Here is a 14,266-nt window from a genome sequence, read left to right on the forward strand (position 1 = left end):
GTTAGGCGCTTTCATTTTACGTTTGTTTATATGTAGTTACGTGTATTAGTCAGTTCCAGAAAAGGGTTAAGAGTGTATCTTTCTATATGATTCGGTTATGATGAGTTTGGAAAAAATGTGATTAGAGTTACCAAATGAGCTCCCGAGATCGGGAAACCTAATAAAAGTTGTAGTTGTGAAAAATTATAGTGATAGAATAATAATGGATTTTCTTACCATGTATACCAAGAACACATGATAAATTAGTAAATTTTGTAGATTCTTAAATATTAAAACATTGAATTTTGTGTTAAAGGTTGAAATTTTGCTTGTTAAAAATAGAAATAATTTGTAACATATCATTAACGCCGAAGACTCATACTAGTGGCAATACCAATATGGTTTTTCCTAATATGTGGCCTAAACACATAAGTTAAGATATTTTCTTTTTAGTCAGATTTCTTGGATTTTGGACAATCTGGAAAGAAAGTTACACTTTAGTTTACTAAAAAAAAGTGAAAAAATTGATGGCTTAAGATATACACAATCATACTGAGGAAATAGAAACCTAATTTAAAGGTAAATTTTAAAGGTGCTAGCAAAACAATTCTAAAAGGAAAGTTGTGAGGAAAAGAGACGTCTTTGACACTCATGCTGCTGCAAACTCTTTGCAAATACCTACAAACTTTTTGCAAATACCATCAAATTCTTTACAAACACCTACAAATCTTGTGCAAAATAATTGCAAATACAATGCAAACCACTGCAAATAGTTTGCGAAGAATTACGAACTATTGCAAATACTATGCAGACCATAGGACACATTTTGCAAACCCATGACAAACTGTCTAGAAAGAAATAACTGTTGTATCAAATTTAAGAGAAAAAAAATTAGTGTTTGATTCCTTATGTTGTTGTCGTTTGAAGATTAAAGATGTGTTGCGGTCATTGTTGAAGCTTGAAGATCCTTTACGATTTTCTCATGTTAAAGAAATTGAATCCCAGGGTTTCTTTAGAGAGAGAAACGGTATATGTTTCGTTTGAAAATTAAGAGATCATCTCAGCGACAAATCAGGTCGACCTTGCTTCATTTTTTTTAATAAATTCCAAGTCCAAATCTATTTTTATGCAATCTTTTTAGTATAATATATTTAATACAATATATTTGTGTTTTCTAATATAGTTACAAAAGTTTTGTTAATATAATAGTATATGTGTAACAATAAATTTTTGAGGGATTGGTTAACCATCCAAAATGAGGGAAGAAATAGGTTTCCCATCCTAGGTAGCCAAAAAATGAAAGGCAGGTCCAAAGAGTCAGGTTGGAAAAAAAATGACGAAATGACCCTTGGAAAACAAAGTATTTACGGTTCATGCCATCGAAAATTACAAAATTGACATCGAAATTTTCTCGGGAAACGATTTTTTTTCTGAAAAAGAATCTGACAACCCGTCCATCAGAATCTGTACTGTTCAGAAATTTACGGAATTGCCACCGAAAAATTCCCGGGAAACGAATTTTTTTTGAAAAATTGTCTGACGCACCGGGAAATTATTTTATTTACTGGAAATTTTCTTTTGTACTAGACACTTTTGTACTGGGAATTTTCTTGTGACCGCGAGATTATTTTATTTACCGAAAATTTTCTTCTGTACTAGACACTTTTGTACCGGGAATTTGAAATTTCGTCAAAAAAATTTGAAAATTTGAATTTTCTTGTGTACGGGAAATTATTTTATTTACCGGGAAGAGATGGTTTGCTGGGCGGGAATTTGAATATTCTTGTGTACGGAAAATTATTTTATTTACCAAGAAGAGATGGTTTGCTAGGCGGGAATTTGAAATTTCGTTTGAATTTTCAAAAAAATTTGAATTTTTTGAATTTTTTTTTGTGTACGGGAAATTATTTTATTTACCATCCAGTTTTTTTTTGTCAGGAAACGTCAGAATGTCCCGTCCAAGGGCAAGAGGGGGATAAAAAAAATCAGGAAACAATGAGTTGTCCTGACATTTGGACTGGAAACTCATTTTTTGGGAAGGTTGGATTTTTTTTGGTTTTACCCCCCAAAAATTAGACCTTTCACTCAAAAATCCTAAATTTTTGGCTTAAATAAAAGACTAAAATAATTTATTAAAAGAGTTTGGAAGGTTAGATGATGTCTTCACCTTTTGAGTGAAGCTCTAAAGTATAATCCTCAATAAGAAAAGATGTCAAGAGCTCCACCTTAGATATGCTCTAAGTTTTTTTTTTTTTGATGAGAGAGATATGCTCTTTTTTTTTTTTTTGATGAAAGGAGGTTAATACCTCAATTTATTAAGTACTTGAATTTGAATTCATGTTGGAACAATCTGTCTCCAACTGACTTATAATAGAATTTGGAATCTCATAGATTTCCGTACTTTGATTTGAAACATTCGTATATGCAGATTTCGCTAAGATATGAGCTACCTTATTTGCCTCACGATAGCAAAAATTAAACGAAGTATTTTGTAACCTTGCAAGACCCTCGACAATTTCCATAACAATTGGTTTAATCTTCCATGGGATAATCTCTCTATCCTTCGAGCAAGCCTTTATGATTGTCAATGCATCTCCTTCTAGTATATACTCATATTCTGGCATAGATAGGGCAAGTTGTACTGCTAACTGAGCTGCAATAGCTTCGGTCTCCATTGCCGATGAAGATTTGAATTTCCTCATCAAAGCCATAACGAACTTACCTTCCTCATTTCTGCACACAGCAGCTGCACCTCCCTTATCATTTGAAAACGCTCCGTCGAAGTTGATTTTTAGACAACCCGGTGACGGTGGTTTCCAGTATTGTAGTTCTTTTTCCACTTGTATATTCACCTGCTCTTCACTATTTATTCTCCCAACCGAGAAGTCTGCTTGCATAGTAGAAGCCTCCTTTATTATTTTGTACACATCTGGTTGTACTCCATTAAAGACACAAGCATTTCTTGCTTTCCATAAGCACCAAATAACATATAATCGATACTCAATAGCTATTTCCTCTTCTTCATTGTTTCCCATCCAACGACAGATTAATTGTTTAAAATTTTCTTCCCCTTCAACTCGTAAATTTAAGGGATAGCTCATCCACATTTCCCTTGCCTTCTTACATAATCGGAATAGGTGATCATCATCTTCTTCTTCCTCCTCACAAATAGCACATATGGTAGAAACTTCATTATTGTATTTTAGTATTCGTACCTTTGTTGGTAATGTATTTTGAAGTAATCTCCATACAAACATTTTAACTCTCGGCGCCACATTGAACTTCTTCCATAATTTTCTCCATGATAACCCATTTTCTAATTCAACTCTTCTAGACGATGTAGGCTTCTCTTTTACTAAGGAAGTATATAAAGATTTTGTAGTAAAGTCACCTTTCAATGTATGTATCCAAATCAACTCATCCTTATTTATTTTCGAAAGTGGGATCTCACAGATTGCCTTGGCCGACAATTCATCAAATTTGTCTTCTATAACCCTCTTCTTCCAATCCCCATTCTCATCAATAAGGTCCTTCACAAGAAATAAATTGGTAATGTCAATACCTTCTTCTTTCTTGCCCGGCTTGAACCTCCTTAAATTTGGTATCCATGGATCATCCCATATTCGAATACAATTTCCATTCCCAACCGAAAAACACGCCCCTTCCTTCACAAATTTCCTCATCTCCAATATCCCTTTCCACGTAGCTGTAGCACCTGGTTTTGCTTTATAATCCCAAAAATTATCGGTTTTGAGATATTTAGCTTTTAGTAATTTTACCCACAAAGCTTCTGATTGTGTAAATCTTAATATAAGTTTGATTTTGAAAGGATGGAAGTGCAGGGTTGAGTAAATACTTGGTACATGAGTGACATCTATACCTAATTACCTTCTTTTAAACATGACATCTCTTTGGATAAGAGCAGATTATATGAGTTATGGGGGTGAGTTTAATGATGTTAAATGCTGATAGGTCTGTGCTAGCTCATTCACATGAACTCTACCTTATTTGCATTAAATTGACAAGGACTTTTCACCCATAAAATTGCACTCTACTCCTCCTCAAAAGTTCTATAGTAAATACAAGAGGTCCTTTCCAATAATTCCATCCTTTTAAGGAACTAGGAATCAAGTGGAAGAACAAAGAACTGTTTACCCTTTAAGATCTGTGAGATTTCTAATATGAAATTAAGATAATGAACTGATAACTGCAAAATTTTAACCTTAACACTTGAGCACTTTATTTCAATAATATCAAACAGCTGGAGAAGGTACGCCTTCTAAGCGAATGTAATCGTACATTACTCCATAGAATGTGCTAGAGGTTCCTGTTTGAGTGAGAAAGATGCTATTTTCACCTTCATGAAGCAGACTCCCTGGTACGTCGATACTAAATAACCAGTACAATCCATGAATTCCATGTCTTGCTATGGCATTATCCTTCCCTATTCTTGTAGTTGTGAAATGGGGTTCCGCCACTTTTACATCATTGAATCGAACCTGTCAAAAGTAATATAATTAAATCTTATCCGTTAGAGGAGTCGTCTTCGGTTTTATTGAGGTATTTGTTTTGTCATATATATACCTGCAGTTTGGCATAAGTTGCGGATGCAAGAGCGATTCGTAGCTTATAAACTCCGGTTTGTACAGATTTGAGATTGAACAAAATTCTCCATGTTGCTGGTACATATGCATTGTTGTCTAGCTTCCTGTAATGATTAAAACCAACATCAACGAATTACTTTCTTATATCGACTCAAACTTCACGAGTTTTAAGAGACTAAAAGCTTCTAATAAAGGTTCTAGTTCTTCATTGCTCTGATTTGGGTAATCGATCATATAGATGAACCGACAAACCGTGGATCGATAACTTTGTTTAGTATTGGTTTTGGTAAAGAATGAGGTATTTTAGCACTATTGCTTTGTGAAGAATGTTGTTTGTACTCAAATGGATGACGTCGAGAGAGACACACTAAACCCTAAACCCTGAACTTCTTTCAAGAAAAAAAAAATCGAGGATGACGTCGAAGAATATACCTTGTTACATGAGCAAAGAACCAATCTGTTGAGTGGTTGCTGACTCCAATTGTGTAGTTCAGATCTCCTGTTGGGTACATTTCACTGTACCTCTCCCATAATCCATATTGTCGGTACCTGTAGAATGCCGATAGAACTTTATAACAAATTTATGTGATTTTGCATATACCCGATGACCCTAAGCAACTAAAAAACTTGTTTGGTTTTATATTTCAGAGTTCAGAATTGTTTTTCGTAACCCAATTCTCTATTTCTTTCCTTTTCTCCTTTATCCTGTTTCAATTCAAATCTCAATAAAAGATCCACAAATGTTTTAACAAACTAATAGGACTAAACAAAGACTTACCAGTCTTCTCGATCGACATAGAGTTTGTTGATATATTTTTGAGTGGGTCGAGGTACATTAAATTCGGCAGCTGATCGATCCGCAAACCCTATCTCCCACAAGGTAGGTCCACTTCTTGGAGGCTCATATACAAGTACACCCAGATTGCTATTGAACCCTGCAGCATGGAACATATCACCCCAAAATTAATATGGTCTAAGAAAGGGGCGATCCAAAGGCAAGTACAAAACGCATCGGTTAAACTAAACCTTGGGTGATCTTAATATTAGTTTCATATTTATAATCTCCAATAAAACCAGGAACCCATGCGAAAAGATTATAATCTCCAGCTCGGATATTAGAAATTAGAAATGATCCGTTCTCGTCGGCCTTGGTCCAAAACTGGTAGCCCTGAAAGAAAATAACATGAAAGTTTTGCTTATACATTCCATGATTATAGCAATATAGCTATACAAGTTGAAGCTAATAAGAATATAACCTTGCATTCTGTTTGCCAAGATCCGGCATCTCCTATGGGAGCCAAACCAACATAAGCAAATTTTGCTGCTATATCTTTTTGGTTCACGTACCTAACAAAATATTTCTCGTGAATTAATGGAACTTAGTCAAGTAATTCTTGAAGAAAAAAAATCGAAGAAGATACCTGTCTCGTACTAATAATGTGCCTGTAACTGTTCCACGTTTATCTGAGGAAGGGAAGTCATCTGAAGCTGGGAAACTATATGGCCAACTTTTGACTTCCTTAGTGAACTGCATATATGATTGAGGTTAGACAAGAAAAATAAGTCAAACTAGAACTTACCGATATGGGAATATTCTGAATCGATTGTAACAATGTAACAAGCATTAAAACTGCTTAACACGTATTAAGATACGCTGAGAACCCATCTTAGTAAACCTACAGAATGATTTCTAGATGTGCTTTTTTCCTAATTGACCTTGCTTCAAATCGTCCGAAAAAATGACGAATCAAAGTCTTATTTTGTAGACACGATTTCATACACTATAATAGTTTTTCTGAACTGGAACCCTAACTTCAAACTATATTTATATCACATAACAACTATGTTCTTTTAGGAGGAAAACTAACAACTCCACATACTTGACTAGAGCAAACAATGCTCTTACCGAAATGAAATTACGAGGCTACCAGATTCAATTCCAGCCTTACAAGTAAGTGGACTGTCCTTTGGAAGTATATCCATCAAACACTCGTGTGCCGGGGATTGAAACCCAAAGAAAAATCATACAAGGAAACCTTTTAAACAATCGGAAGACAGAGTGTAAAACTAATTAGTTGGTATTAGATATCAGACTACATATCATTCTATTATCTTGATAATTGAGTACATTCCTACAAGTTTCTGCTTCAAGTTGTAGCGAGATATCAAATACTTCGTGTAAGAAATGGAATTAGTATTACCTGAGATTTGGCATCCTTCCAGAGTGTGTCATATGGATCCTGGTCTTCGTCTGAAACCGAGTTAAGATAGACAAAAAACGGACCAAAGACCTTTTTCCATGGCTCTTCCTTTTGGAACTTTGGTGTCAGGTCCCGTCCACTGTAATGACTACTAATAAACATCTGAAAAGGAATACATAACAAATGCAATAAGAAAAATTCAGCCTGACAAGATAATTACATATCTATCTATCTCCACTATAATATAGTAAGCTCTAACAAATGAATATTTTTTCTGAATTACTCGTATTCGTAGTAGCTATTAGTTTTTCTCTAATTAACATATATAGTCCTTTTAGTGTTTGTTCTATGGTCCTACAGGTGACTCAAATACTTTTTCTGAATAGTAAAATACTTACGGCGAGGGTTGTAGGCCCCGTATGGGAGGTGAGGTCCTGTTTGTGAGGCCCACCAGTACGAAACTCGTCACTTGGTGTAATCATCCAAAATCCGACTCGCGGTTTCAAGCTTATCCACCCATGTATCCCGTTATCTTTATTCTCAATTGAATATTGGTATTTGTCGTCCACCTGCATTATGCAGCAAAATTAGAATGACTTACCAGATCAGAATTCTTCGTTTTAATTTCTTAAATTACCCTTGGTTCGCCTAAAGCATGGAACGGCTTTTGTGTCTCGGGACACTAAGGATAGCCGCTAACAAATTCTTAAATGTCTTTCACCTTCAAAAACTGTATCCCACTGTTTCAAACACTCGATATTTTACTTGTAGTGCTTAACAACCATTACTTCTTAGGCTCCATTAACACGAATCTGGCGGTGAACATGGAAATGTTTGAAGAATCGCATGTGGAGATGATCAATACGAAGAAGTTACTTTCTTACGGAACTGTGAGTTTCTTATTTAAAAGCAAGTGGTATTGTTTGATTGATTTGTGCAAGTAATCTTTTAGAGGGAATGTTAATGCCTCTGTGGAATGGAAGTAATACGAGAGCTCTTATCTTCTAAATAAGACGATGAAAGAAGTTGTAAAGCTAACAACTTTATGAATCGTTTTACCTCTCCTTTTAGAATTGGATTGGATGGATTGGTTAATAGAACTGCTTCTTTGTAGGCCAAGGTTTCACCACTTCCACGATCTTCGGCAGTTGGCATAATTCTTTGTCTGTTATCCCATACGGACATGTGGTGAAACCTATCCATTTTAAATTGCAGAGGATTAATAGTTGGAGCAGAAAAGGAACTACAATCTCATATCAGAGTCCAACTTTTTAACTATTATACATAGAAGTAATAGTTCAATATTGCCGGTTCGGTTAAAAGAAGGTTTGACTTACTTCTCACCACTAAGCTTGAAAGCAATCCTTCCTTCACCAATACTAAAATCAGGCCAGTCTTTTGAGTGATCGAATATCGCGTAAGTATAGAAACCAGAAGAACCACTCAACATAATGTACCTGTAATTTAATCCATATAAGTTATAATAATCTGTAATTCTTGGGACCTTTGTGAGTTAACAATGGAGAGATGATATAAGAATAAACCTTTTGTCTATATTCACAGGCATGTATTTCCCTATATGAGAGAAATCCCAGTTCCTTGTAAAAGAAATTTCTACTTGACTGTCATTTTGCACTATAACCTTGAAATTTGTTCCTCCCAACCTACAATTTTTGAACAATCACAAATTTGTTAGAATAGTTCTACTGCCACATGCGTGATAGACCCAACGACCACACATGCTCGACTATGGTTTTAAGTTTGATGACTAAAAAGTTAACATGGTACCAGAGCTAGGCCTACACGTGATACGCCCAGCTGCCACACATGCTCAACATCACCTACAGGCTACACGTGCTAGACACAAAGGATGCCACGTCGGGGGTAGAATAGTCCCACATAGGAAAAGGGTATTCTAGTAACCAATAATATATATAGGTCCTCTCCAAGCTGGATGTCCACAAACTTTAAAAGATTCGCCACTAGATTATTCAAAATGTAAAAGCCAAGGGTGAACTACAATGTGTGGGTGTGAGAAAAAGAGTGAGAGAGATTACTTACTTATCCATGAATCCTGTGTATCCCGTTTCGCCCCAATTAACATCCCAATACCTAATGGCATTGCACTCGTGTTTAAATTCATAAAAGAATTAAAGTTCAAACTCAACTATTTAAATAAATTTAAGTGATCATTTACATTGCCATGGACTTAATTACCCAAACTTTTCAGCTCAGGACTTTAAGGAATTAAAATTCAGTCATTTTTCTGGTAGACATTGCTTGTAATACATAGAACAAATGAATGACAATTTTTCTGCTAGACATTTTATCGAACACTTAATACATATAAAAGAAATGAGAAGTGGGTGATGCCTGAAAGCAAAATTCGGTTGTCCTTTTCATTTGTGGTTGGATTAAGAACAATTGGTTTTAAAATTTCTATCTATAAATGCAGTTTTGGAGAACTTCAATAGAATTACTGGTTCTATATATTCATTTTTTAATTGCTTTTACTTAGATTTTGAGAGCCAACGTCTTAAACTAGTATATCAATATTCCCACAATTAAAGAACATCCATATAGCTTGCTTTGCTTATACTATGATCTATTTAAGAGAGTGGGGGAAACTAAGTTACTTAGCTTCCCCTCTTATACTATTATCCAGAACGGTAACTGAGGTCAAGTAGGCGAACAACCTAGCATTGTTGGTGGTAAGTGGGAGTTAGGTAAACGGACAACCTAGCATTGCTAAGGTAAGTGCGAGTCAAGTAGACAGGTAACCTAGCATTGTTGACGATAAGTGGGGGTCAGGTAGACGGATACCTAGCATTGTTGATGGTAAGTGAGAGTCACTTACATGGACAACCTAGGCACCAAGCGTTAATGAGGGTAAGTGGGAGTCAAGTAGATGAATAACCTGACATTGCTGACAGTAAGTGGGGATCAAATAAGCAGACGACCTTGCATTGTTGAATTGACTAATTCTTGGTTGCAATAAAAAATAATATTTGAAAAACTAATGATTGTTGTTGTATTATTTATGTTTATTGTCGTTTTATTTGAAGTATGGAACTACTACTAAAAACATTTACATTATATAGATCTTACTTAGTTTTTGTCCAATAATATAACTACCAAAAATAAAATGTTGTATAATTGTATTATAGCATGCCAACTTGTATGCAAAGGTTGCTAAGGAAAAAAAGAACTTATTTGCAGAGAGTGTAACTTATTGTAACAAAAGAAGTTTTATATGGCTTCCATGATATTATGTCGGGGTTATTCGTTCGAAACTTTTGTAAGATCTTTAACAGGTTTTAAGGTCATTAGTTCATAACTTATTTTAAGAACTGCTCTTGGTTGCTCCTTCTCTTGGTACTTCTCGGTGGCTTCAGACGGCTCTGTCTGAAACCTAGAGATTGGGGCAGTCCGAGGGCTCTCATACTGGGCCTAATCCGTGCTGGATTTGAACAACACGGATTACGCCCAGTCTGAGTATCTCAAGCTGCCCGATCCGTGGGACGCGAAAATAGAAGTAGGCCCAAGAGCAAAATGGAGAGGCGCCTGTACACGCACTCGTAAAATTAAGTTTCAATTTGCACACTCACCCCCTATTATCTTCTTTATTGCGGGTCTCAAGTAGGTTGTCTCCAAAGTTGGTGAATTGTACTCCTACCATCTGACCTCCAGGATTTGACAAGGTCAATTTCACAATACCATTATCCATCACCACCTGGATCAAAGTAAAACTAATGTTTAAATAACAGTGAAGTAAAATAGTAACTTTAAATCTATTAAGACAGTCTCAATCTTCAAATCTAAATAACAAGAATAATGAAAATATTTAGAGCTTGTTTAAGAGAAAAAATATGAATACATAATTATTCTCTATGTGCAGTTGGACCCTTGGGTTATTTGTAGGCCTTTCACCTCCCCTGCAATTTCACACAATGAAAGTTAATATGAAAAAAAAAAAACATAAAAAAAAAAAAGAGGAAATCTTTTTAAATAATTTTTTAAACTATTTCCAATTAATTAGATTGATTAAATCTCATCATGTGTAGGATCAACCAAAAGAAAACAGTGAATCTATACCGAGTTCCAGTGTTATCTAACGACCCATTAGCTGAAAAAGGACGACTAGTCTTCCACGATTCACCACCAAGATCTGATGTTCCTAACACGACATTTATTTCTTAAACAAATCAAATATTATTAAAATTAATATTACAATAAGAAAATTAATGGTAATTAGAAATTAAATAACATTGATCTACCATTTAAGCCAATTTCTTCTGTTTCAAAGGCCTCCAGAGTAGTAAACATGAAAATGATGGAGAGGGTTATTGCCCATGAAATAAAATTCAAGCTTTTCTTCCTCCATGAATGACAAAATGAAGTTTTGTTCTTCATCTAATACTAGTTTAAGCAAAAAACAAGTGACTAAATTTGATATTTAAAAAAATGGTTCTCTTTTGTTTATTCTTATAGGAGTTGATACTCAGTTAATGAGTTAGATAATCCTCACTGATTATAGAATAAATTCATACTTGGATTTGACTTTGTAATTTAACTTTTTTCAGATTATGAAAATAAAAGTCTTGAAAATCTTAATTATAGACTTACCTTTTTAAAATTATCAAACTTTTAATGTTAATGTTGTGAAATGTGTCTTGTCAATATGTATGGTAGTTCATAATATTGAATAGTGTCTTAAAAGATTTTGACATAAATGAAAATCACTATAGGTCTTGGGATCGAGTCTCGGGGGAAACAGTTTATCACCAAGATTTATTCTATGTAATTAGGCATTAAATAAAGTAAATATTGTCGGGCTTTATGCTCGTTATTGTCAGATTTTAGGTCTCTTTAATTATTAGTTTAACTTAGACGGTAATCGTGCTTATCACACCTTAATGATGTATCAATGTCTTGTAACGACCAGTGGCGTATCCAGGATTTACTTTAAGGGGGTCTAAAATATTATTACTTCAATTCGAAAAATTACCTCGTCTTCGAAATTTTTTATGAAATGCTTGAATATAATATATTTAATCGTCTTAGGTTTTAGAAATTCTTCATAAGTAGATATGATTTACGGGGGCACAATCAATATTTGGCAGAATTTCTAGATCCCGAATCACAAACCACCCATCACCCATGAGAGAAACTGCCCCCTTAACACTGTGACACAATTAATTACTAATAACGAATGGAATATGAATGTTATAACTCAATATTTTAACATGGATATATGTAGTGATATTCTTAGTATTAATTTACAGGTACAACAAGAAGACTCTATGAAATGGACATTAACAAAATCAGGTAAATTCACTATTTGATCTATGTATTACTACTTATGAACCAATTACTATGAGTATGAAACAATGGAAGGGAATTTATTTGGACGATACCTACGATCCCGAGAATTAAACTATTTCTTTAGAAATGTTGTACGAACAACTTACCAGTGCGAGACAAAATTGATAAATTCATCGGTAACATTTACAAATGTGTTTACTGCGATAACAATGAGACCGTTGCTCATATATTACTTAATTGTTGTTACGCTCGTCCTATCTGGTTTCATTTCAATATTACTACAGAGAATATCATCAACCTTAGAGACTGGATTCTTCAATGGAAAGAGTTGGAAACGGATAAGGAAACCCTATACGCTAAAATTTTATGGTTCATATGAAAAGCTAGATGCGACAAACTCTTTTCCTCGATAGAACAATCTCCAATGCAGGTTATTACCAAAATACAAGGATCAACCATTAGTTCGACATAAAAAAACCAATTCAGATAACAACATCTTGACCCACTGGCCTCCACCCGCAGTGCCATTCCTCAAAATTAATGTGGACGCCTCTTCATCCCTCTCAGACCCAACAGGCATAGAATGCATTATGCACGATGAGAAAGCAGAGTTTATAGCAGCCTTAGCAGACACTATCAGAGGTCAAACTGCCGAAGAATGTGAATGTCAAGTCATTTTACAAGCCATGCAATGGGCCACAGAACTAAGAATCCGTCACATCCATATTGAAAGCGACAACCAAAACCTAATTCGCTTCCTCCACAACAACAACGCATCGATCAACTGGCAATCTGAAAACCATAACGATAAGATCACCACTGTCAGGAACAATTTCGATGGCATCATATTCTCGCACACGCCTCAGAATCACAATGAGTTAGCAGATAAATTGGCGAAATGGGGCAAGAAAAACCGCTATACGCGCACATGGCATTCCGATCAAGATTTATCTGACACTTTTCTGTCTTATTTATGTTGTTTTTCTTTGTTTCAAAAAAAAAGTAGATATGATTTACGGAACAAATTTTTTGCTGAAAAAAGAAAAAATGTTTTAAGAATTAACTGGAATATTTTACGAAGTACCCTGTACAAAATTTGAAATTACAATTAAAACACTAAAAAAAAATCTTAAATAGGCAGAAAGTAATGAAGGAGCTGTAACTCAAACGCGAGACCTCAATGTAACTAACTGACCATGCATTGTCCATTGAGTCAACATCTTCTATTGGTTAGAATAGGAATAGAACTCTACTTCTAATGTTAAAGTAAATGTTTTTTCATTTTTATTTTATTATTACATACTATATAGCAATTTATAAATGTTGAGGGGGTCTATAGAACCCCGTAGACCAAGCATAGATCCGCCACTGATAACGACTAACGTATATCGAGTCAATGTCTCAAAAAAAGAAGAAAAAATAACATGCACCAAAATCACATCTAGGTATGTAAATTTAGTTCTCCTAATCACCTCCTTGGGTTTTGGGTTTTTCTATTGTCCAAACCAAACTATAACAAATTTTTAATTTATCTGTAAATAAAACATTGAAATAGCCAAATACTAGGTATAATTAGAAAAGAGAGTTTAATTTTAGGGTTATTTCTCTAATGGCCCCCAACTTTGTGACTAGCTTCCCGCCTGGTCCCCTAAATTAGCAAAAATACCCATATGGCCCCCTTTTTCCGTTATCTTTAACTGTCCGTTACTCTCACTCCTCCACCTCATTTCCTCTCTCTGCCATGTCACCTACAATGCCACATCATCATCTTGCAAGGGGTCGCTGGCCGGCCAAATTTCCGGCCGACGACCTTCAAACATAAAAAAAAAATTAATAAAGTTTTTTTTCTCTCTCCTCTCTCTCTCTCTAATTTTTTTTTTCTTACCCCTCTCTCTCTCTAGATCTAGAGAGAGGAGAAAGAAAAAAAAAATAATTTAGAGAGAGAGAGAAAAAAAAACTTTATTAAATTTTTTTTTTTTTATGTTTGAAGGTCGCCGGCCGGCGACCCCTTGCAAGATGATGATGTGGCATTGTAGGTGACATGGCAGAGAGAGGAAATGAGGTGGAGGAGTGAGAGTAACGGACAGTTAAAGATAACGGAAAAAGGGGATCATACGGATATTTTTGTTAATTTAGGGGGTCAGGCGGGAAGCTGGT

General features: G+C 34.9%; 1 protein-coding gene across 3 annotated transcripts; it reads right to left on the reverse strand.

Annotated features, from left to right (window-relative positions):
- Positions 1–4,129: 4,129 nt before the first annotated feature.
- Positions 4,130–11,241, reverse strand: LOC147565189 (uncharacterized). Of its 3 annotated transcripts, XM_086651686.1 has the most exons (17): positions 11,062–11,241; positions 10,880–10,979; positions 10,662–10,719; positions 10,393–10,517; positions 8,846–8,896; positions 8,329–8,448; positions 8,122–8,241; positions 7,844–7,979; positions 7,183–7,353; positions 6,785–6,946; positions 6,005–6,111; positions 5,840–5,930; positions 5,610–5,751; positions 5,362–5,518; positions 5,016–5,132; positions 4,564–4,687; positions 4,130–4,478 (listed from the first exon to the last, which is right to left on the reverse strand). In XM_086651686.1, exons 1-17 carry the CDS (start codon positions 11,195–11,197, stop codon positions 4,233–4,235), a joined length of 2,163 nt encoding a protein of 720 aa, XP_086507812.1. In that variant the 5' UTR covers positions 11,198–11,241; the 3' UTR covers positions 4,130–4,232. The 3 variants fall into 3 exon arrangements, with proteins under 3 accessions (XP_086507812.1, XP_086507815.1, XP_086507814.1); XM_086651689.1 differs by lacking the exons at positions 10,393–10,517; positions 10,662–10,719; positions 10,880–10,979; positions 11,062–11,241 and adding an exon at positions 9,702–9,850; XM_086651688.1 differs by lacking the exons at positions 10,393–10,517; positions 10,662–10,719; positions 10,880–10,979; positions 11,062–11,241 and adding an exon at positions 9,642–9,709.
- Between the last annotated feature and the right edge of the window lie 3,025 nt (positions 11,242–14,266).

The sequence above is a fragment of the Eschscholzia californica genome, unplaced genomic scaffold, assembly GCF_041429995.1.
Source record: "Eschscholzia californica isolate CP2 unplaced genomic scaffold, dmEscCali1.0.p SCAF_1, whole genome shotgun sequence".
NCBI classification, from domain to species: Eukaryota; Viridiplantae; Streptophyta; class Magnoliopsida; order Ranunculales; family Papaveraceae; genus Eschscholzia; species Eschscholzia californica.